The sequence below is a fragment of the Xyrauchen texanus genome, chromosome 3 (genome assembly GCF_025860055.1).
Source record: "Xyrauchen texanus isolate HMW12.3.18 chromosome 3, RBS_HiC_50CHRs, whole genome shotgun sequence".
Classification (NCBI taxonomy): Eukaryota; Metazoa; Chordata; class Actinopteri; order Cypriniformes; family Catostomidae; genus Xyrauchen; species Xyrauchen texanus.
In genome coordinates, this window is record NC_068278.1 from 13,039,718 (window position 1) to 13,065,211 (window position 25,494).

Genomic DNA, 25,494 nt, shown 5'->3' on the forward strand with positions numbered 1-25,494 from the left:
CCTTGGCATGCAAATTCCACTCGCCAATTCCCATTGGCATTTTCTCAAAGATCAGAGGTGTTTGGGGCTCCCAAGGGCGACCCCTAGTGTCATTACATCAACACAACGTCGAGTGAGTAACCGATAGGGATTTTTCATCTATTTATTATCTTTGGTTGCTTTTATCTGCAAATAAAAATATATGTGATTAATTTGTGTAATTAATTTAATAAAACTTAGAATCAATCGACAGCCCAATTAAAACACATGTCTAGCACTTGTAGGGTTCTTTTTGTGGAGAATGTAACTAAGGAAGTAAAAAGAAATAGTGAAGTGGCTCTCAATTACTAATTGATGGATTGCTGCAGCTCATTAGGTGTCCAAGCACAAAAGGTGCTGGAACCCTATTGTATTTGTACTGATTTTCTCATTAGGAGTATAAGCAGCAAAGCTGCTGGAACCCTATTTTATTTTGACTGATTTTTATATTAGGAGCCCAAGCAGCAAAGCTGCTGGAATCATATTTTTTTTCTATTGATTTTTGTATTATTCTTATTCATCTCACTTTTATTCTTCACTAAAACAATCTGGGTGGCAACAACTTAAAGCCCAGAGATCTCAAACTTAGTGGGATAGTCCCAAATCCCACGCACTCCTCAGGAAATTGAAATGAAATACACTCGCCACTAATTAGCACTATTACAAGCACATTAACCTTTCCACTCATAACTCCGGAACTGTAAGGGCTAATATCAAAATAGTCTGTCCTCTAAATCCTTGGTTCAAGCCAAGCAAAACTTTTACCGAATTTTCTGTAAAACCTACTTTTTCTAACTACTCCTAGGCGGCTTTTATATGACAGCGCTTAATTTTCCTTGAATTTGTGATATTTTAGTGCATTTTATACATATTATATTTTATACATATTAATGAAGGCTTTGTTTGGAAAATGTTGATAAAGCATTATATTGCTACATATTTTTTGTTTTCTCTACTAAGATGGAAATAAATACATTTTGACAAGACAAGAATTATACAGTATATAGTGTCAAAATTGATTAACTGCAAAACTGCTAAGTGATTAATTGCGATTAAAAAAAAAATATCAACTGACTGCACTAATTATTATACAATTATTTATAAGAGTTACAGATTTGTCTAAGGAAATCACTACAAATTGCCTTTTTAATTACCAAAGAATTAAGTGCACTACAACTAAGAACATTACATTAACTATATGCAAGTCATGTTTAATATCTGAGGTTGATATCTGAAGGACAGCTGACAGGATCACTGAGACAGGATCAGTATCTTGACTTGTTGGATTTCATAACTGTGAATGTCCAGCTTGCATCCTCGTTCATGGAAAGTTTTCATCCTTAAGAGCAGGGTCGGCGCCAAGAGGGGGCCCCAGGGGGCCTGGCCCGGCCACCTAGGTCACTGTGCCCCCTCACCTCTGATCAGCACACCACCCTGCCTCGGAACGCGATTTCAGCCGCTGAGTCTCAGCATCAGGCAGGCTACCACTGTGCCCTCTTATTCCTGACATATTATAATTAACTACATATATATATTAAAAGAAACAATATTTGGTAAATTAATTTAGTTTTACCATGATTAAATCAGCTTTGCAACTTTGCATCTGCACTCTTGACAGGCGATTAACTAAATTATGTCACTAGCAGCTTGTATGTATGTGCGCAATCTCCGCAGCGAAGATGAATTCTGCATTCTCTGGGACACAGTTACAGCGAGCATGAAAGATATACCTGTCCCAGCAAAACGGAGTCGACAGGTAAACAAGAACCTGAGTATGTAGTTGAAGAAACATCTGGAGCCAACATCAATGATAAAGTGGAGCTACGCAGGCTGTACTTCAGTGCTTTGGATCATATTCTTGGTGAAATGGAAGTGCGTTTCAGTGAACGTAATTCAAAGTTTGCCGCAGCACTTGCCGCTCTTGACACAGAAAATTATACATTTTCGGACGTAAAGTCCATAAAGCCCATCATGGATTTAACTAATTCTACCATTGTGGAAACGAAGTGCATTGTTGCAAAGCAATATATCTCCAGAATCAAAATGGAGGAAAGCCAGCAGATGATGACTACTAGGAGACTTCTCTCTGAACATCACAAAGTACTTGAAGTGTTTTGTCCTCACTTAAACTCGCTGTCACATTCGGGGCCTCTACCGCTATGTGTGAGAACTCATTTTCTGTGCTCAAGAACGTTTTCACGGACAACAGACGAGCAATGAACCACACTAGGGTGACCACCTGTCCCGCATTTTGCAGGACAGTCCCGAAATTGGAAGCTTTCCCGCAAGCAATAAGCAGTGTCCCGCATTTCAGTTTTGTCTGTATTATCTTTTTTTTATTATTATTATTATTTCTGCAACATTTTATTCCATCGTCCTTTAATGACAAATTCACTATAAAAAAAGTTAATAAGAAAACACTGAACATGCGCAGCGCAGCCTTTTTTCTTGCCAGAGCGGGAAAACACTGGGGGAAAAAACTGCAACAAAAAATGGGTCTATCCGTAGCTCACGAGAAGAAAATGTTTCTTTGTTCGTATAATACATAATTGGAGAAAATATATACATGGTTAAAACCAGTTACAGGTGACCCTAAAAAAGGAGAGTGCAGGGTATGCCACCGAAGTTTCACATTTAACATCACTGCAAAAATACATCTAATATAAACTCAATATTTATTCACCTAATACAATAAAGGTAAGTAAGTTATCTCTCCCTCGTGTCCCACAAAACAGAGCAATAGCCAGGTGGTCACCCTAAACCACACCCGTAAGGCTCAGCTCGTGCAACTTGCATTTGAGCGGGACCTTACTAAGAAAATACGCAACGAATGGAAAAGACATTGTTCTAAGGAAGTTTAACACTTCCACTCGTCGACTGCAGCTTTTCTAAAGGTAGGATGTGTTTTTGCTTTTTTGTCTTTGTTACTGATTGATTATATAGCCAGTGCTGGTCCTTATTATTTATGAGAATGCTGTAGGCAGCGTTGCTCTGTATAATTTGAGATGAAAATCACAAGGGCCATTGTCCTCATTTCACATGAATGGAGAAGAAATCATGTGCATGTCACTCACCACTGTTTTGAAGTCCTCAAAACGCCTTGAAAACTCACCCTGCAGGGATGAGGATACAGGAGCCTCTCAATGGTGTCGTGACCCAGATGGGAGTGAGGTTTAGGGGGGTGAGTGTAACGGGAGCCAGCTGATTGGTAGCTGTGCAATGTGTATAAACCTCACTCTCCTGACCTCAAGAGGTGCACTAGCAACTGACACTAGAGGCTCTAGCCTATAGCCTCCTTTTTAGCCTCGGTGCTGGAGTTGCCAGTTCAAGTCCTGTACCGAGCGGGTAGAACAGGAGCATCACACAGGCAGTACATCTCATTGGCAAATAGGCCCTTACATTGCAATTTTGAATTCAGTTAAAGAGCAACATGCAGGTTGGACACCCCTATATAGCATAGTGTATGTTGATGATAAAACAACTAGATTTTCTGAACTGGAGTAATATATACTTAGCCATTAACGATATTTTGAGATAAATTGTGATAAAATAACTTCCGCGTCTATAAAGCACTAACCGGAAGTGACAATGGGCGAGGGAGTCTGGTCAAGTTCAAGCTCAGGTTACAATGGATGCGAATGAAGAAACCGAGTTCTCCGGTGTGGACGAACATGCCTATGATGGCCCACAGGCCTATAATTATGAGCAAATTAAGAGTTAAAATAATTAAAAGTAAGACTTACTCTGCTAAGTCCTCGTTTCGTTGCACAGAATGTCTGCTAACGTTAGCACTTTGTCCTCCAGTCCAGCCCGCGCCAAAATCCGGTGTACACTTTGACGGTGGACTTGATTCCATCGAGTGCACCGAGGGAACAGCATCAGTAATCAGCCTCACGTGGTCCTTACTCCGAAATCCCATCTGAGACTCCAACAAATCTCCAGGTCGATAATTCTCCGAGTGAAATGTGCGCCACAAACGACCGAGTGTGTGGTAACAGACGCGGCAGTGAAGTCTGCTCTCTTCACCTGCACAAAACGCACTCAAGACCGAAAAGCCTTGTTTTTCTAGAAGGAAAATGATGGACATGATGTCCTGACAGGCTGGAATTCGTGCAACCAGCACAAACACAATAATTTACCATTATGGCTTCTCTAAAACTTTCTGTACTGCTCTAACTACATCAACACCCACAATGAGAGCTGACTGCGAGCTCTTTTGTTTGCCTCGCCCTACGTCATATGACGCGTTGATAGCGGGAAAGGCGTATTCCAGAGCCTAGCACATTTTCATCAAAATTTCTACATCAAATGAGATTTCATTAGTAATTTCTACATATGTGTTTTTAAAAGACCTCTGCAGACAATATAAAGTATTAATTCAGTTATAAATTCAACCTGCATGTTGCTCTTTAATTTATCAGAGCAGTCACATCAACAGCAAATGCAAGATCTGCCAGCCAAGCTGTGTTTGAGAGTTCAGGGATGTTTTATCATTTCATCTGATAAAATCCTGAATCTCCTGAATTTTGAGTACTTTGCCCAGGCTAATCTGCATGACAGCTGTGTGGTAGCCAATGTCATGATTGTCCTCCAACAGCTTAACAAAATGTCTGTGATTCAGTGATTTTGCCCTAATGAAGTTAAATACTTTTTGATATACTTTTGATATCAATGCTCCTGATGAATCATACATACAGTGCAAGAAAAAAAAATTCTGCTCAAGGTCAATTTCAATCACTTTATCCTGCATTTGCTTTAAAAGCCCTAAATTTTTCCTCATTTGATTTGGAGACCCGTAAGTTACAACACCTAACAACTTTTCTCATTTCAGTTCCAACTTTAGTATGCACGCATTTACCTCTGTTAAAAAAATCACTCCCTTTTTTTGTCCCTTTCATTGACTGCATTGCAGCCAATTCCTCCATTGTCTCGAAGTCATTAGTTATCACGCATATGAAGATGAGTAACTGGGTTGTGCCTCACACATCACAGCTCTCGTACAGGGCCAGAAGAAGTTGAAACTGTTCACTTTGATTTTATGCTGCAGCTTCAGATTTACTGCAGTGTCCATGACCCATCTCATTACTGTTCGCCTGGAGAGAGACACATTTTTGAATGCTTCTTTTCTTTCAGGCCAGAGTATTGCTGCAGAGTCCACCAAACACTTTTTGATGAATTCCCCTTCAGTGGGTGCGAGACACACTGTGACTTGAAGGCCTCTCCAGGTCTCCGTCCAACCATTAGACGACCAGGTGGAGGATCGGTGATGATCTGGGGTTGCTTCAGCAAGGCTGGAATCAGACAGATTCGTCTTTGTGAAGGACACATGAATCAAGCCACAGACAAGGATATCCTGGAAGAAAACTTGCTTTCTTCTATTGTATTTTCCAGCAGGACAATGCTCCATGCCACACAGCCAGGTCAATCAAGGTGAGGATGGAGGACCACCGGATCAAGACGGTGTTGTCAGTACTTTATAGAATAAAACCAAAATGTTCATTTTACTGAAACACATGCCTATAAATAATAAATCCAGAGAAACTGATAATTTTGCAGTGGTCTCTTATTTTTTTCCAGAGCTGAAGTTCACAGTCCAGGACTTATTGGACACTGCATTTCCGAATCAATGCATTTATTTTACTGTTGTTACCATTGTTTGATGGATGTACTGCACATTAGACACATTTCACAGTATAAAGTGTGTGTATGCACACACGGCAGTCTTTAAAGTAACTTCCAATTGCTTAACTTAGTATAGTACGTCTATGTATGTTCTAGCAGTTGCAAGTCTAGCATTAGTAACAGGTGAACAGATCTAGTACACCAAGACTAATATCCTATCATTATATCATACCCCCAATAAAATGCTAAATCTTTCTGAGAGTTGACATGATTGAAATATGGTTTGCCATAGACGGTCAGAGGCAGCCTGAGGGCTGGTTCTGGCCCCTGGGCTGTAATATGCTTAGGTCTGATCTAGAAACCCAAAAAACAAAAAGTTGTTTTCTGATTTTTGTATTTTCTCTACGCCTTTATCAGACATAACCTGATACAATTTTCAGATGTGGCCCATAATGACTGATTGCCTGTATCTTGTGAGAGCAATGTCCAAACTTCACTAAACATGGTATACATTGTCACCAAGACAGTCTGAGGATGCATAGCAAATTTCATCCATTTATGTGTGATCATTAATTAAAATCAAACTAGGGTTGGGTTTAGGTTTAGAGCTAAGACTAATTGAATCATGTATGTTCACAGCGCAATATCTAAACTTCACAAAACTTGGTACACTTATACACCAGGACAATCTGATAACACACACCAATTTTCATCAATTTATAATCCTATGGGATGCTATAATTTAAGACAACCCTTCAGACTATTTCAACAAATCTACAGTATTAAAATGTTTCTAAAGCATTTAATGGATCTATTTTTTCAAACTTGGTAATTTGGACCTCATTTAGCCCATTTCGGTTATATTTCAACTATGAGCAGTGGAACCTGCAGTATGTTTCAAGGACAAAGGACAAATCAATTGCCTATCTGGGAGTTGGAAATCACACAGCCGGCACAAAAGCCACACAGCACCATGTGAATTATAAAGTAAAAGCTTTAAGGCACCAGCTTACAGCAGCCCCTGGGACTTGTCCCAGAGGTGCTGTAAGACAATTATCCAATTAAATTGATTCAACAGCACATACTGTTTTTAAACATTGATTAGGCACTCTGAATCATCATATACTGAAAGTGTTTAAAAGTCAGTGTTGAGACATAAGGTCAATGATTTAGTGACATACAGTCTGAGATTATTTTAAACTTTTTAGCAAGCCTGAAATATGGTGCCATATGACACAAGTAATGTTCCTTACCTCGAGATATACGACCCAGGGCATAACTAATGTGGCCACTAGAAGATCCGCCACCGCCAGGCTGACAATGAGATAATTAGTGGTGGTCTGCAGTGCTTTCTCCCGGGAGACTGCCATACACACCAACACATTGCCGAAGACAATGACAAAGATGAGCAGAGTCAGGAGCATGGCATAGTAGTTATACTGGTGCTTGGCCTCACAGCCAGTGCCGTTGAGGGCCCCGGTCCCGTTGTCATAATAAGTGACATTGTAGGGATACTCCGTGAGGAAATCCATGAGCTGCGGCCAGGGAGGAAGCCTGAAACTGAGAGACATAATTCACTGTCAGTGAAGCTGAAAACATGGAATCACATGAAAGCAAGGAACAGTCCCCCAACAAAGAAGAATTTATTGCACAGAGGCTGCTCTTTCCTAAATATTTTGACACACTTTATTCACCCTCATGTGGTTCAAACCTCTTATACTTGTCTTTTTTATATAAAACACAAAAAGGGGACGTTCGGGGAACCAATTTTAAAACAGTCATTGTTGCAATTCACTCGGTGCTAGTAGAGGCCAAGAAATTACACACTTTATGGCAAATGCATTAACAGATGCGCCACATTTGTGGCTGGTATTTCAGTGCAAAAACTGTAACTTATTCACTAACCACATGCAATCTAGTTTAAGCAGGCACAATCGGCGCTAAAATAAATATTTAAATTAAGTCAGTAATTACTTATGTAGCCCTACTATAAAACATCAGCTTATAGTAGGGTTTCAATGAAAGTGTTGTGTTAAGCTATTAGCTTAGCTGTACTGTGTTTACAATATGTATTGATCACTCAGTATTGATCATCTTTCAATTCTCAGAAAGGATATTTTTCGTGGCCACACAAAAATAAATCTTTCTTAGCATGTAGCTGTGATCGAATCGTTAAATTTATGTTGATTTACAAGCAGACCAGAATCAACTTGCAAGAATGTACACAAAAGCTTATTTAACTAAAATATGAACACATAACTAATCTAAACAAAAACATACACACGAAACACTCATACATGGGAAAGGGAAACGTGAAAAAAAAATTAAACTGGAAAAGAATAAGGGAAATGCAGTTATGGAAAAAATCATTTTACCATCTGAGAGGACCATCAAGTTCTTAATTTAAAAGCACCTTTATTACAAAGGGGTTTTCATCTTATACTAAGCTATGTTCAGTTAGTTATTGATACTGATACGATACTTGCAATTGCCTTGGCTGTTGTGAGAATGCCCGGGTGCAGTTGCAGGAGAAAGGCTTGATGGTTCCTTGGGTCGATATTGTTGAAGTTGCAACCAATTTCTTCTGCGTTGAATGAAGAAATAATGATGAACGGTGGTGTTCATTGACTCTATGGTCGATGTAGTTGCACATGGCTTGATATGTTGAGGCCTGCCAGCCTGCAACCTCAGGGTCGGACTGGGGGAGGTCCCGGTCCCACACGAACAGAAGCAGAGGGTCAGGGGAAAGATTAAGAGGTGGGACGTGTATTTTAACTTCTGCTGGAGGTCCCTCCTCTCAAATTTGGCTTGACCAATGAGAAAGGTGCAATTTCCAAGCGGGAAATGTTCCTTTGTTTGGAAGCTGATTGTGGTTAGTTTAAACCCCTTTATGCTCTGATTAATATAGCAAGCATACGATGCCTGCTGTCAGAATTATATATATATATATATATATATATATATATATATATATATATATATATATATATATATATATTTGGTAGGAAACATGATGATACTAACTTTTACATTTAGCTGTAGTCCATTCATAAGTCATGCATAAAACATTATACAATGGTCCAGATGCTACACTTAACATGCAAACACGCCTCCTTTCTATGTAAATTAGGCTCATTATAGATCATGCTTTATTCACATCGCACTATTACTGCCAGATGAAAGCAGTCAGTGAACTGAATTGAATTTAAAAGAGATGTTTCTGTACATTTTCTGTCGATTATGGCAGCAGTAATTCATCAAATAATGATCAAATGGTGTACAAGAGCGTTTGTAACGCAGTTCAATGGAAAGGAGGAGGCGAGAACCGGCTTGTCAATATAAATAATATTTTAATGATAATCTTAAACAAAAGACAAGCACACACATGTCCGTAAACAATCTCTCTCTCTCCCGCACCAGTCGGCCTTTATCCCTCTCGGAGGCTTAATTAGCCTGATAAGGGACCAGGTGTGTAGAATCACGACCTGGCCCCGCCCTCCACCCTGCAACATTCCTCCCTCGTTCTCTCAGGCTGGGGAGCCCCCCAACATGACGTACACCCCCCCCCCCCCCTTCCCTGGGGAGGGGCGTACCTTTCACCCCATCTGCTGGCAGGTCATCCCCGTCTACCTGGATGAGGGAGGGGACAAGTGGAGGGAAACAGAAATAATAAAAATGGAGGGATACTTCCTGTAACAGTGTAGTACCCCCCAAAAAAACACTGTAAAATTTAAATGAGAGGGAAAATGCCAACACGGAGCGGCAGTGAGAGAGAGAGAGGAGAGAGAGATGAAAAAAAAAATAGTTACTCGCCATTTCTCCGATACGCCGTAGCTTGTTCCTCGGCCACTCCTCCACCCTCTAACAGACGACAGCCACGCCTCTCCGGGCGGATCGGAGGCAGTCCTCCAGCCCCTGGCAGATGGAACGCCACGCCGCGTTATCGGGGAAAAGAAGGGGTCTCCCCCGCCCCTGACAGTGGTTCTCCCATTCCAGGCAGTCGGCAGCGAGCCCCTCCCCACTCGCGGTCAGCGGTCTCAGACCCCGCCGCATTTCAGCGGCTGGAAGGGGACTCCTCCACCCCTGGCAGCGGCCCTTATATATAAGTCCACTTATATAAATATGTATGCTTTGAAAAAGCCTAAATATCTGTGGGAAGGAGTAGGGTGGCGCTGGGCCGTGATGATGCACACCCAGCCCCTAATCAGGCTAATCAAGCCGACGAGATGGATAAAGGCTTCCAGAGGTGGCAGTTTGGGAGAGCGAGAGCTACAGGCAGCTGCACTGTATCTGTTTGTGTTGTATGTCTTTTGTTTTAAGTTAATAATTTAATTATTATTTATATTGTCAAGTCGGTAATCGCATCTTCCTTTCCCTTTTACCCTGTTACAATATCTTATACAGTGTAGCTTCAGAAGTAAATTTATTTTTAAGTATTTTTATGAGAAAAACATTCAAAAATGTAACCAATATTTTGGCAGTACATCTTTGCAATAATATCAAAGGTCTTACTAAAGGGAAAAGCAATGATCTAACCTGGATTTTCTTGATAAATTTCATTATAAAATAAAATCGTGACTGGTAACAGGTGCACCTAATGGCTAGAAATACCATTTTACCTTGACACAATGCTAAATATTCACATGACTAATTACACAAGGAGCTATATCTGATGCTGCTAAATTTCAAAACCGCATAGTGTACACAACAACATTTTATGATCGTTGGTGTATTATTTTCATAGAATAAGGCAGAAAATATTATTTCTAGTTTTCTACAGGCTACATTGTTTAGTTAAAAATACCCAAACCGAATACAACAAAAAAATTACAAACCCATAACCTTGTAATCGTGTATTTATTGGGATTATATTTAATCTGTCAGAGCATTTCTAACACTTTTTTTTTATTATTTTGATCCTCAATGGCATCAGATCCACCTTTGGAGTCACAACAGTATGAGAGCACCCTCTGTCTGCTCACGTGAATGTATCACATTAGTTAACACATTCCACTTTACCCGCTTAAAAAAACCTCCTCAGATGGCTTCATTTAAAAGCAAAAATGTTTTCCAACTGATTAGACTAAATATAAAGTGACACAAATGGCATTAAAATGCAAAATAATCTCTTTAGTAACCAAAACAATAATTGTAACTGTATCGGAATACAATTACTCATATTTTTTGTTTTAAATATGTACCACTGTTACATGAAATCCGTTACTCCACAACCCTGCCTGTCAATGTTTCAGATCGTGGTCTGCTAAATTCTTAGCTATATAGTGCTCAGAACCTGCCTGCAAGATAGAATTTGCAGCATGCAATTTGTGGTAAGCACAAATTGTGTAGGCACGTTTGTGCCATTGCCTGATCTCACTAGAATTCCTTTAGTGAATCGAGCACTAAACCAGCACAGGGAGCGTATGCAAATAAACAGGTTTTACCACCCGCAATTTGTTCCGTGAATTGCTTCCTCTTATCTTTAAGAAAAAGTCTCCATTTGTGTCTTATTTTATCCCATTGCTGTCTAAGAGAAATAATTCCTTCCAAGGAACTTTTACAAAATCTGTAGCAAGGGAACTAAACTTAACAGAATTAAAAGATTAAACTGTAATTTATATTGATTAATATTCACACAAAATGTACTGTTTTGTGACTACAGATTTAATTGGATACAGTTATAAAAGCAGCTAAACACTGAGAAATAATGAAAACGGTAATCACAAGCACACTCACACAATGAGGGAGACATTGTAAATGAAAAATCGGCACTATCACTGCTGACACTGTCAGAATCACACTAGTCTTAATTTGCTTGGTATAATATTAGTGACACCCACATTACAGAAATATATCTCCCATCCTTCCTCCAATTTTAAATCTAAGCCCCATAACATTGGACAGCTACTAAAAAAAAATTATTCTGTGTGAATAGTTGCATAATAGATGACTTGCATTGATATGGAATTTACACAGCAAGATCTATTCCTGCTCTAATATTAACAGCTTAGAGTGACTGTTTTAGAATACAGGCTGCCAGGGATAAAGACAATTATCATACATTTGAAGTCAGAAGTTTACATAGACTTAGGTTGAAGTCATTAAAACAAATTTTTTAACCACTCCACAGATTTTATATTAGCAAACTATTGTTTTGGCAAGTCGTTTAGGACATCTACTTTGTGCAGGACATGAGTAATTTCTCCCACAATTGTTTACAGACAGATTGTTTCACTTTTATTTGACTATCACAATTCCAGTGGGTCAAATGTTTACGTAGTGTTACGCATTACATTTTAAATTCTTATAATTGGATTACAGTCACTGATTTGCAATTAATTTAATTATTTTTTAAAGGCCTTCCGTGGCTAACTATTCCTAACATAAAACCAAAAGGGACCCATCTTGACTATTTTGAATTATTTTGTATATAAACATAACTCTTTGAGTTTTTGTAGGCTGCCATGTATCTCACCGCTTTTAAAAGACGCTGTGTCAAGTTACAACTCTGAAATGGAGAAGCAATTCTCTTTCATTCAGCTGCTGCCTCTTGTTGTTTTGAGCACAAACAAATCAGCAGCACATCAGTACAGGATGATACTGTATGTGTGTGCATCTAGTTTCACTGGAAGATTCAAATTTTGCAAAGAAACAGTTATTGAAGGATGGGGCATTTAAAAACACTTGGACAAAAATGTAAGTAAACCATTTAATTCATGAATGAATTTCAGATTTCATGACTGTTTGATATTTTATGGTGCTGAGTGATAAAATCTGTGCGTGAGATGAACAGTTTAATATATTTGGATGCAATGTATTGGATGTGCATTATGTGCAAGCCCTGCAATTTTTTTATAACATTGTGAAGCATGTTCATTCTCTTACGATTGAGTTTGACGAATAACAGTGGGCATTTACGCTGAAGTTTTAAGGAGGCGCTTAGGCCAAAACCGAGTGTTTCAGACAGAGGGTCAAAAACAGGGTGTAAAATTACAATATATATTACTAAATTGTGACTGTTTGGGTGCAAAAAAAAAACTTGTATAACATTATCATTGGACCTCAGGGAAGATAATAATAAAAAATAGCACTTCATGACCCCTTTAAGTACATTTCTAGGGTTACACATAAATGTATTTCTAAACTAATATGTATGCTCATGCGTTTTTGTGACTAACGACTAAGGAGTCATTGAGCAGCTTATTTAAAAAAAGCTGACAAGCTGAATCTCACCGTGTTTACATGAGATTTTAAATAATTGTGTTATTCACTGCTTTTTAACACATCTCTTTGAGAACACTGGCAAAGGTGTCTACATGCCTTGTGAAATCAGTCTAATGGCCAAAAATCTACCCTTGTCGACCGGTTTATTCTTAAGCCTTTTATTGCATTTACATGAAGACATGCACTGTCAACTTATTAAGCATAGTTGGCTTAATACACTCATTGTAAGGGAGACATGTTTGGTGCTGAGAGAATAACTTCTGTACAACAATAAAAAAGGAAATACGGACATTACTTTTTGAATTCATTGAGCGGAAATGTGTTTGAGGAAGTAACTTAAGAATGAAGTAATTAGTAATGGGATAACTTTTCCAATGAAGTAATCATTAAAGTAATTTGATTATTTTTAAGTTATTAGTAATTTGTTGTGGATTACTTTTTTGAGTAACTTACCCAACAACGATATTGTGACCCTCACTGCTATTGCTAATCGAGTTAATTATAAAATAAACCGTAGTTACAACAAGATTTGTGTTGGACAAAATCATATTCTTATATACAGTATATATGAGTGAGAATGGGGCTGGTGTCTTAGTTTTGAGTAAACTATATATATTTTATTATTATATACAATTACTGTTGGCCTAAACTTGTTTTTTGTCTTTTAAAAATTTTTTTTTTTTTTTTTGTTAAGGTAAGGTTTGTTAATATTCGAAAAGTGACTAAAAAAATAAACCTACCCTGAGAAATATTCAACAGAGTACAAAGTGTTACAAACAATCATAGACTCTCCTATATAAAGTGTTGTTGAGGTTTTCAAAACCTGAACCATTCTCGCCTGTGTCCACACTGAATTAGATACGCGTTCTGGTATGGAATTTCAGTCTAATCTGTGTTCAGCCTCAATCAAATGCCGTTCGCTCATGAGTGACAGTTTATCTAATCCAGCATGTCACCACCTCCTCTCATTTATCCACTCTTGCATGCAGGTTGTTCTTAGATTTTGCCCTCTTAAGTCTAATGCTCATTGCTGCTGATCATTACAATATTTGACATCTTAATAAGGCACTGCATCTCAACATTGTTAAGGCAGTCATAATTTTATCTGCTGTTAAATGTAGTCAATATATAATTAAATACTTCCTGGTAATGACAAAACAGCACACTGTTGAACCATATGTTGCACTGTAACACACTGTGATGAGGAGGAGGGCGGGCCGTGACTATGCACACCCAGCCCCCAATTGGACTAATCAGCCAAGGAGAGGGAAGAGAGAGAGAGCTACATGCAGCTGCAGTGTGTGCGTTTGTGTTTAAATTTCTCATTAAACATTATTTTGATGGATTGTCTGGTTTCTGCCTCCTCCTCCTCCTCCTCCTTTCCATTTTACCCTTTGTTACATTGGTCCCGAAGCCTGGGAAGGAGGAGGGATGTGCTATTGTAGAGTCCTCGCCACTACCATCCACCCCAAAGGAGCAGCTTCGGCCATCCGCCGAGGGACGGAGTAGTTGCTGCCTCCTGATGCGGAGGAACGGCTGCCATCCATGAGGGGAGGAGGGGCTAGCTGCTGTTCGCCTGGAGTGGTAGAGCCACTGCCAGGGGTGGAGGAGTTCCCTACCGGCCGCCGAAATGCGGAGGGGTGTTCTGTCCACCAGGGGTTGGAGGACAAGCTCCGGTCTGCCTGGGAAGGAGTGGCTGTTGTCTGGCAGAGGGTGGAGGAGTGATCGAGGACCAGGACTGTCACAATGGCCTTTCCCTCTCCTCTTTTTGTTTTTACCTTCCCTTGTCTCCCTCCCAGGTCGCAGAAAGTCAGGAGGGGGGGGGGGGGGGGTGTACGTCATGCCGGGGGTTCCCCGGCCTGAGACAAAGGAGGGAGGAGTGTGACAAGGAGAAGGATGTGACCGGGCCATGACTACGCATGTCCGGCCCCCAATCGGGCTGTGACAGTTTGGGAGAGAGAGCTAAAGGCAGCTTCCCTGTGTGCATTTGGGTTTATGTTTTAATGTCTCAATAAACATTAATTTGATGCTTCGTCCGGTTTCCGCCTCCTTTCCATTGAAACCTGTTGCACACAGACACAAATGATAATAGAGAATGTCTAACGAGCCGAGAAAAACACAAATGATTAAACATCAAGGTACAAATAAAAAATATATTTTTCATTTCTATAGGAAGTCAAAAGTATTAAAGAAGAAACAAGCAAAGAACAAGAAACAAAACAAATTTTACAGAAACAATCTCCCTGGTTTGCCTGTTCTTTTTATAGCAACAATCTATATTCATTGTTTTCTACCTTTCCCACCACTATAGCTCAATGTGTGTGTGAGACTGGAACCATGAACCCATTTGAGGAAGTGAGAGCTGCTGATGGATGCAAACAGCCTAACAAAATTATGTCTGTGTCAAACGCAGTAGAAACGGCCATCCATTTTGCTATGACCAACTAGAAGCAATGGATTGCTTTGCACCACTGAGTGTCCTCCCTTTGCTCAGGATTGCTCATCTTGAATTGCTTGGTGTGGATAGTTTTAAGGGTGTTTCCATGTTTGAACTGCGAGGATATAATCTGTACATTATTTATAAAAAAATAGAGAAGATTTTAATTTGAACAATGTGTATGTTATTAGCAGGGAACATCACTAAATGGAAATTGAGAGGGTAGTTAATGTTTTGACTTAAGGTACAAGAGGCTGTGCTATATTATGATCATACTCCACTGCCTAGAAATTAGTGCCTTACAATGGCCTTTAGCCATGATTAAAGGGTGCTATTCCACATGATATTGCTTTTATAAAACTGGTACTACATAATGAAAATATTAAATCTTCTGCTAGAAGATATAGTTGGGTCACCAACACACTTGACAATATGTCCCTATGGTGACTTTTTTCTTACCACCAACACATCACCATTGGTCCATATTTTAAAGATCGCTCTGATGCCATATTTAACTAATTTCAGAGAATTTCATAACTTTACCCAAGGCTATGTACACAAAATGAAATAAATTGAAAATTCTGTCATAATTTACTCATTGCATTGTTGTTTAATTTTTATTTTGTTTGCTGGGAGTATTCAGATCATCCGAGCTGCGGCTCAAAAAACGTGAAAAGCCCCATAATTGTAATGTTTAAGTGTGTTTTTGTTCATGTCTTGTTTTCAAGTCTTTTATTTTGAAATTAGTTTACTTCATTGTCTGGTCATGTGTCTTAGTCATATGTTTCCTGTTTCCCTCATGTTTTATGTGTCTTGTTTTTAATGGTTCTTGGTTTGGATCTTTTCATTGTTCATGTTTATTAGTCTTGTTATCTTGTTTATCAGTTCAGTTCTGTCATTGGTCCCTAGGCTATTATTCCAGTCTTGTCATTGGTGGTTTTGTTATCTTGTTAACCCTAGTCTATGCATTTAAGCTCTCATGTTTACCTTTGCCCTTTGTTGAGTATTGTGATTGTATTATCCTGTAATGTTGTGTCATAGTCTTTGTTTTCATTAGTCAAGTTCAGTCATGTCATGTCGTGTTTAGGTTCTGTTTTGTTTCTTTCACATTTTGTGGATATACTTAGTCAGTAAACTACATTTGGGTTCTTCATCTCATCATTACTTTTAGAAGAGTAAGCTAAACAATAATTTTACAGAAGTGGGCTATATGTTAGTGTTCCAAAAAAGCACACTGATGCTTTTCTCCTAGAATTGGGTATTTATCTTTTAATTTAAAACATCTTTGTGCACAGAAATTATATGCTATCATAAATAGTGCAAATATTACCTTTTTATTTTATGTCATAAGGTTTCTTTTTTAAATATTTTTTCCTAATCCTCTTTTTATTGTTTAGGTTCACTATATGCCATTACTCAATAGCTCCTTTCACACACGCAACAAGGTAAATTACAGGAAAATCATTGGGTTGCCTTTACTGGTAACTGCACCACATGTGCTGTTCACACATACCATCAAAATGGACATTTAAATGTATAAATGATACAACCTCTCATTAAGGGAAATTTCCAGAGCAACATTTGCCAATATTTTTAAAAGTGTTGTGTTCACACATGACCTCTAACCTTAAAATTGCAGGAAAATGTCTGGAAAAAACTGTATATTTGAGAGGGGCTATTGACATAATGTATCTATGGTCACAGAAAAGACATTTTAAAAAAGCTTCAGGCTCATTATTGTGTCATTAACTGTATTACACATAAACGTGAAAAACATTAATGATGAGGCTTACTCAAAAGAATAACCCAACATTGTTAAAAAAAGAGCAAGTGCTATGGGATAAAAAATAAAATAAAATATATTTACATTAACATGCATATATAATGCACAGGCATGCTAACCCATGAGTGTCCTTGATGTTTAAAGTGTGACTGGCAGGACAGCGTGTTACAGAGCCCCAGGCCAAAAGTAGCTACTGTATGTTCTCTAATCAGGGTAAGAATGCTGCCTCTCTTTACTTTATCTCTTTGGGAAATATTGTGTCTGGCAGAGGGATTAAAATGAAATGATAGAATTAAAATTATAGCTGGGGAGGAACAAGATGATTTTAGTCTCTGCTAGGCTACAATTGGCCTCAAACATCTTGGATCGATCAATAGATTCTGACACTTTGAATTGACTTAATGAAGACTGGTTTCCTCCAGCAAAAAAAGATCTATGATTAGCTGTCCTGTACATCTCCGTCTTGCTGGATACAGTATTTGACATGTTTCCATGGACTTTAGGGCCAGAAATAAATGTTTCTGGCAGTACATGATTGCAATTACATAGATGAGGATTCACTGACCTGACCCCCATTAGCTAATAAGATATCAGAAATGTCAGGATGTGCCTAAAGTTGTTCAAATGTAAAGGGGGTTTATATTTTAGATTCTATCAATTCACTGATATTCAACATTTGCATCTATGCAAAAATACCCATGAGATCATGTTGTTCCAGCTGTACATTACTATGAACAAATAGATTAGGTTTACACTGACCCCCAGCAGCTAGTAAGGTAAGATATCAGAAATACACATTGCACCTAAATCCAGCAAGAGGACAGTGTTGAAACTGTAGAGGCAGAAAAAGCAATTTCAGTGTCATTTTCCTCATATCCGCCCACACCTACAATAAAAGTGGTCTTTTTGTGATACGCACGTGAACATATGATGGGGGAGAAATATTGTATTGCAATTTCTGCAGGCAAAGCATCATTCAACTCTATCTCTCAGCAACCAATATGTCCAGTCAGTAACATTGGTCTCCAAGGGAGGTTATCTTATTGTCAGAGTGATGTAGTGAATGGGGACACATTGGGTTCTGAAATTAATCGGCTGATTCTCTTTTCAAAACCCCCAAATTTCAGAGTGAAAATATTTTTGATACAGTAATAGCCATTTAACAGACAAAAACTGGGAAAGTAATTAAAACAATAGTGTTATAAGATAGTGGACAAAAGCTGAATAAATGTGTAATATATGAAGGGATAGCGCACCCAAATATTGAATATATTATATTTATTCAAATATTTTCCCCCCATTGAAAGTAAAGACTTTGAGCACACAAGATTACTTCGGACACCTTAACGAACCAGGATATGATGTCATGCGCAAGGGCTTCTAATTCTAATAAATAGTATCACAAATAAAAAACTGTATTATATTAAATATGTTAAAAGTGTGTAATGTTTAATGAGTGTGTTCATGTTTATTCTGTTGGTTCATGTTTTCATGTCTTTTATTTTGAAAAGTCTAGTTCCTGGTTCTTGTCATGTGGTTCCCTTGTCATGTGATTTCATGTTTCCCTCCATGTTCATGTGTCTAGTTTTCATTGGTACATTGTTTGCTTACTTTGTTATTAGATCTAGTTTGTCATTGGTTTTAGGTTATTAGTCTTGTAATCTTGTTTATAGTTCTGTCTGTTCATTGGTTGTCTTGCTACCCATGTCTGTGTATATAAGCCCTCATGTTTGTCGTTTGTCTCTTGTCAAGAATTGTTTGTAAGTGTAACTTTGTTGTTTTGTTTAAGCCATGCCAAGTCTAGTTTACGTCAAGCCACGTTTATGTTTAGCCATGTTTTAGTCATGTTTATGTCTAGTTTAGATCTCATTTATAGTTAAGGTTTTGGATTTCACATTTATTTAATCGTCTTTGTCATTGCCAGCAGCAGCAGCACACGTTACAGAATACTTGACCACCATAATGAACCAAGCAGTACAGCTCCTGTGCCTACGTCAAGTCGTCCCCTGGAGGATTATGTGGAGTACTTCTGCAATCTGGCCTGCCAGGTGGATTTTAATGAGGTTTCCATTTTGGACTGAAAGAGCCAATCCCCACTTTGATGCCTGTCGGTCCCAGTTCCCTCTGCCTGGCTCGGTATATTGATTTTGCCCTGCAAATGACTGGTTCTAGGTTCTCTGTGGGGGAGGCGGATGACGAGCCGGCGTCCCGAGTCACGGTCGACGAGCTGAAAGCAACGCTGTGTAAGATATCAAGAATCCCTTTATCAATTTTAAATCTGCACTATCTTGACATTATTCTCCAAAAATCTGAAGCAATTCAGGTAAACATAAGAGTGATATTTCAAGATCTGTTAAAAGTGTCACACTTCCTTCCGCCAGTTGGAGGTGCTACAACCGTGACCCACAATAGCCACATCTATGTGATCAGCCCACAAGTACAAACATTTGGCTCTATTTTGATTTAAATCACATGATGCACACAGAAGATATGAGACACTTCCATTTCCATTTTTTTTTTATTTTTTTTTTTTTTACTTTTATCACCATTCAATATATAAAAAATCTGTTTGCAATTTAGCATCCTCAATGTCTTGGCATGATGTCGCCAACATTTGATACCTGCAACATGAAATTCCTAGGAGAAGTATTTCAAATTCCAGAGCATGCATTTTTCAAACAATCCAAAATGTAAGACTTCCTGTTGGGCAGAGCTTATGACTGTCACCAAGAAAGTTGTCTGGTTTGATGAGATCTATATGTGTACAAAGTTTTTTGATGGTAGCTCAAAATGGATGTGCTACAGAGCCCCCTGAACATGCCTATATTCTAGGTGGTGCTACCATCAAAGCAGCGCTGGACTGGCAATCTGGCATACTGGGCATTTTCCCAGTGGGCCGACACACTTTGGGGGCCGATCATGGGCAGACTGGTCAGCGGGAGTACCGAGTGGTCAGGTGGCGCGTCTGCAAAATGTGCCGAATCGGCCATGATAAGCAAAAATGAGCCGCCGCGTTATGCAGAATTGACCTCAAGATGGCACCGCTATATGCAGAAAAAGACAGCGAAACCCCCCCCCCTCCCCCTTTGTACCAGTTGCCATGTAAAATCCTGTGCCGATTTCTCTTCCCAGTCCAGCCCTGAAAACAAGAGACAGAAAATCATACTTTTTTGTGTTTCCAGTGCTCTGTTAACAAATGATTATATAGAGTAAACCCGTTTACACCATATAATCATTTGTTAACAGAGCACTGGAAACACAAAAAAGTATGATTTTCTGATGAAGGTGATTTGTGACCCGATCACAAGTGTACAGTGCTAAATACAGGTGAGAACAGGTAAAAGTTTTGTGATCCAATCACTCATTCCACATTCAGAGATAGTCAGAAACAAATGTGAGCACCTAAAATTTCTAGTGTAAACGCTATTCCAACCTGATGCATCCCAAACAACATACTGTAAAAACACCATGCTTTAAAAGAAAAAACAAGTGCCATTAAAAAAAAAATGTTAAGTGAAAGTTCCAGAAAAGGAGAAAACATCTTGCAAATAAATTAATACAAGCATTTTCAACCAGGTATGTGGGTGGCCTTGACATCCAACATACAAACACAAAATGTTCAAGAATTGTTACATTAACTTATTTTAAGTAACTAAATTCAACATATATTTTTGAGTGAACATTCCAATCGGATAAAAATTGACTAAATTAACCAAATTTCACTCTTATAAACATGGTTTATGGTAGTAGTTAGTGGTTTCAAGTATATTTGGATGAAAGATTTTTCATGTTTTCTTTCTATCTTTTTATACGTATTTTTAAATTAAAATGTTTTACCTTAGCTTAGCTTCGGGGGATGTACTAAACCTCCTGAGGTGGGGGAAGCTGCCACCACAGGTGTGGCCATGAGGTTTGGGCCCGTCTGTTGGAGTTTTGGGGAGCCAGGACACATCAACAAACAGTGCCCAGTGATGGGGGTGGAGACGTTGATCCGGGTACCCGACACTCCACAGGCCACCCTCAATCAAGACAGGACATACCAAATAGCCGTGCGTATGGGGGGAGGAACTTGGTGACCCTTGGTGGATTCAGGTTGTAACCTAACCTCCATTCATCATGCTTAGTTCAAAATGAGGAATTGGATACAAATAATTGGATGAAGGTGAGTTGTGTGCATGGGGATATTTACGATTATCCTGCAGTGACCATCACTATTCTATTTTGTGGTCAAAAGCATAACATTGAGGCTGCGGTTAGTTCCTGCCTCACCCATCCACTAATTTTGGATACTAATTGGCCACTAATTGGCCGGCTTTTCCGGAATTGTTAAAGGGGTTGTGTGTGGATGGGTCCTGTAATTCAATGGGATGGTGTGAGATGTGCAATTCACTGAAGGTGTAGGTGGAGCCGGTGCTGTCTACGTCAGCTCCGCATCAGGATGATGTAAGGGAGGGGGAAGCCTCGGCTTCCCACTGGGGATTTCCCTCTAGAGCAGATGTGAGACGAGACTCTTAAGCACCAAGTGAGAGTTTGACCAAGTGAAAATATTTATGGTCAACACCTTCAGCTGCACATTGCACTCACATATCCGAATTGTTCAATAATAAATTATCGGTTGTATCAAGTGACGCAAGATACTCAGACAAAAGAAGATACTGCCCAGTTATTAGTATCAAGGAGCCGTCTGGAAATGTTGTTCTAAGCAGCTCATCATAGTCCGATGGTGGGTCATTTGGGACAGGGGAAAACACTAAACCGTCTAATGGCCCATTTCTATTGGACAGGCATTCGTAGGGATGTTAGCCGGTGGTGTGCGACATGCCGCGTATGTCAGCTGATGAATCCGCCGGCCACTCTAAAATCGCCATTGGATCCTTCCGTTGATCGAGGTTCCCTTTGACAGAGTTGTCATGGACCTCGTTGGGCCATTAGAATGGTCAGCATGCGGGATCGCTTTGTGTTGGTTCTGGTGGACAACCTGGAAGCAGTGCCTCTTCGCAACATCTTAGCACATAGTGTTGCGGAGGCACTTTTCAGAATAATCTCCTGAGTGGGGAGTCTGAAAGAAATCCTCACTGATCAGGGCACTACTTTCTTGTCGCGTACACTACAGAAACTGTACAAGTTGTTTTGATATAGCTTTATATAACGAACTCTTCACAAACAGGAAGAACTTCAAAGATCTTTCAAAATAATAGTCCCGCTGAAATGAGAGCTCTGTTCAACTGATTGCATGAAATTGAAGACATTACGACAGAAAAATATTATTACTGTATAAAAGTGTATTATTCAAAGCAGTCTCAATAATACACATAGTAACACTAATATAATATTAAATGGTTATATATATATTTTTTTACCAAAAATAATATATATATATATATATATATATATATATATATTTATGAAAAGTATTATATTTTAATTTGATTTAAAGCTGAACAATATGTATTTGATTAAACACAATTCGATCATAATATTTAATTAAAACATTTAACATGGAATCCAGAAAACAGAAAAGGCATAATTTGTATCTATAAGACTTTGTGCAGTACTTTTAGAAAGTTAATTTTCTGTGTAATTTCATCAAAACTCAAGAGTTTTTTTTTATTTGTTTAGAATCGATACCAACATACCAGGGCTGGTATCGTACCGAAGCCAAAATGTTTGTATCGGAGCAACCCTAATGCAAGCAGTCTGAAAATCAGAGACCCTCCCCTCAAAATTCATTCACAGGTGGTCACAGGAGATGCATTTGAGGTGCATGTTACTAACAGGTGTAAACCACTTGGATCACCAGAGATGGATGTTAATACCAGGTGTAAAAAGGGCCAGCGAGACCTCACTTCCAATGTAGACAGAAGCAAGAGCAGAGGCAGATTTAGTGATTTGGGGCCCTCTTCATTGACACATATTTAGGTCCATTTTCTTTTAAAGGTGCTGTAATCCTTTTTATTTGTATTATGATTATTATTCATTTAAGGAATGGTATGGAGAAAATATTCCTATGCACTGAAAGTTATCACTGACTATGGTTACATGGACACCAGCAAGTGGCTTATTGCGAGAAAGCGGGTTATTGCGACATTCTCGGCATTCTCGCTTACTGTATAGCACTGTATGTATTAATCCTCATATACATGTGACTCAGTCAGTAAGCAGCTTTCTCCACAGCAACGTAATTTTCCTGCAGCGCTTGTGTACACATGGCAACCGAGGAAGACTTCACTATTTTACTTTCTGTTGATTCACTTTATTTCAAGAGTGGTTAATAATGTCTGACAACACATTATAAAAACACAATCTGCTACAATGAATGAATGTATCACTACAATAACTTTTTCTTTCTCACTCTCCCTCTTTTTTAATGCACTTTTCCTCCATCAACTTTACCTTGAATTAACTATATCCAAACTATTAGACTAAAACTTGACTTTGCAAGTTTCCAGAACACTTTTCAACTTTTAAATTTGAAAACATAAAGTTTGCTAGATTTATGCTGCTAAATAGGGCGAAAACATGTCATACAGTCAGATTTTTTTTTATTTAAGAGTGTCAACACCCAGATCATAATCCTCATCATCATCAGCACTGTGTATTGTGACTATGCTCGTGGAAGCATCAGCAGGTGGCGGTGCACACTGTGAAGCAATCTGATCCGTTTGGAAAGACGGTGTTACCATAGGAAGTTTTATTCTGTTAAAACGTTTTCTCTGCACAAATTCAAACCAAACTGAACTAGCGACAATGTAACTTGTAACTTGCAACAGAGTATATGGTGAAATCACACAAATCTGTTTATGAACTTGTGCAGATGCATAAAAACCTTGGAATATTCTGCTACAGCCTGACCTGAGGGGGAAAGAGGTTACTTGCATTGATGGTGGTAAAAATAACAATATCAATCATATCTGTGTTGTAACTGTGATATATCAAATTTCAACAGGTTATTTAGCATCAATGATAATAACAAAGCATATTATTTGTATTTTTAGCTTCTGGGTGCCCTAGGCGGATGCCTACCTTTGCCTCTTGCTTAGTCCGCCCCTGAGCAAAAGTCCAGGAAAAGCATAGTTATTTATTGTATTTTCATATAAATGGTATGCAAAAGTTATTAAAGTAATTTTCTAAAATGGTAAACCAAGCTCAAAGCACCTTTCTGCAAGTGCTGTACTTTCTTTTTAAAGGGCAAATCTGTACAATGATGCAGTGACCTTTGCATAACTTGGGTCTAAAGTCTATGAAGATGTTTGTAGTTTTCATATTTCTCTTTTAAAACAGTTAAGGTCAATACGGGGAAGAAAAGTATGGGTCTTAATTTACGAAAATGGTCTTATGAAAAAAAAAAAAAAGAAGAAAGTTCTTGGGATAAATTATAGGTTTTTAAGAATGTTCAAATGTTTAAGAAGTTCTCAAATATTATTTAAAGAACACATCTCACGCCACTTTTAAAAGATGTTGTGCCAAATTATAACTTTTTAAAAGAGACAATTTGGCTGTTTTTTACATATAATGTGCTTGAAAAGACTCTTTGAGTATCTGTTCGTTTGACGAAAGACAACTGCTGCTAATGTCAGTGTCACGATGTGGGAAATCAGAAGAAGGCGGACAGAGGGTAGGATCCAAATGCGGCTTTATTGAAACAATAAATAAACAAAACACGGGAACAAAAGAAAGGTCCACAATGGGAAAACAGAGACAGAACCTTGGAAGGACACGGAGACATTAACAAGGGGAACAGGAACCACGAACGAGAGAGTAGTCACAGGGAACTCGGGCTGGAAACAGGGAGCTAACAAATACATCCATTAACAAACAACGACCGACAGAGACTGAAAAACAGACAGGGTTAAATACATGAACAAGGGAAAAAGGGGCCAATGAACAAACAGAACTCAAACAAGGTAACAAGGTGATGAACAGAAACCAATGGCAAATTAACGAGGGCAGGTGAAAATAATGAACGGAGAACACGAACGCTATCAAGAAAACTATGGAAGCACAAGGGTGACAAAAGTGAAAAACTAAGGAATTACAAAAGTGACAAAAATGACAAACAAAGGGCAACAGTGAAACAAGACAAGGTAATAGAAGAAACTACAAAGGACTACAAAAACCAAAACAGGAAACAGGAACTAAACTAAGCTTCCACATTAAAGCACAAAACAAAAGACAACAGTGAACATGACAGAAACCCCCTCAAAGGATCGGATTCCAGACGATCCTAAAAAAAATAAATGACAAAAAAACCCACAAGGAACAAAGTGAGGGACCCAGGGGCAAACAGACAGACCAAAGGGGGCACAAGGGGCAATCAGGCAGTCCGAGGAGGCAAAAGGGGCAAATAGGCAGTCCACGAGGGCAAAAGGGGAAATGAGACAGTCCACGGGGGCACAAAGGGCAGACAGGC

At 38.8% G+C, this 25,494-nt stretch overlaps 1 protein-coding gene across 1 annotated transcript in view; it reads right to left on the bottom strand.

The window, feature by feature from the left end:
• drd2b (dopamine receptor D2b) overlaps nt 1-25,494 on the bottom strand; it is a 139,782-nt gene that overhangs the window by 79,401 nt on the left and 34,887 nt on the right. The window contains exon 2 of the mRNA XM_052093790.1: nt 6,894-7,200. Coding sequence (XP_051949750.1) covers nt 6,894-7,172 — 279 coding nt within the window. The 5' untranslated portion in view covers nt 7,173-7,200. The remainder of the gene's footprint in view (nt 1-6,893; nt 7,201-25,494) is intronic.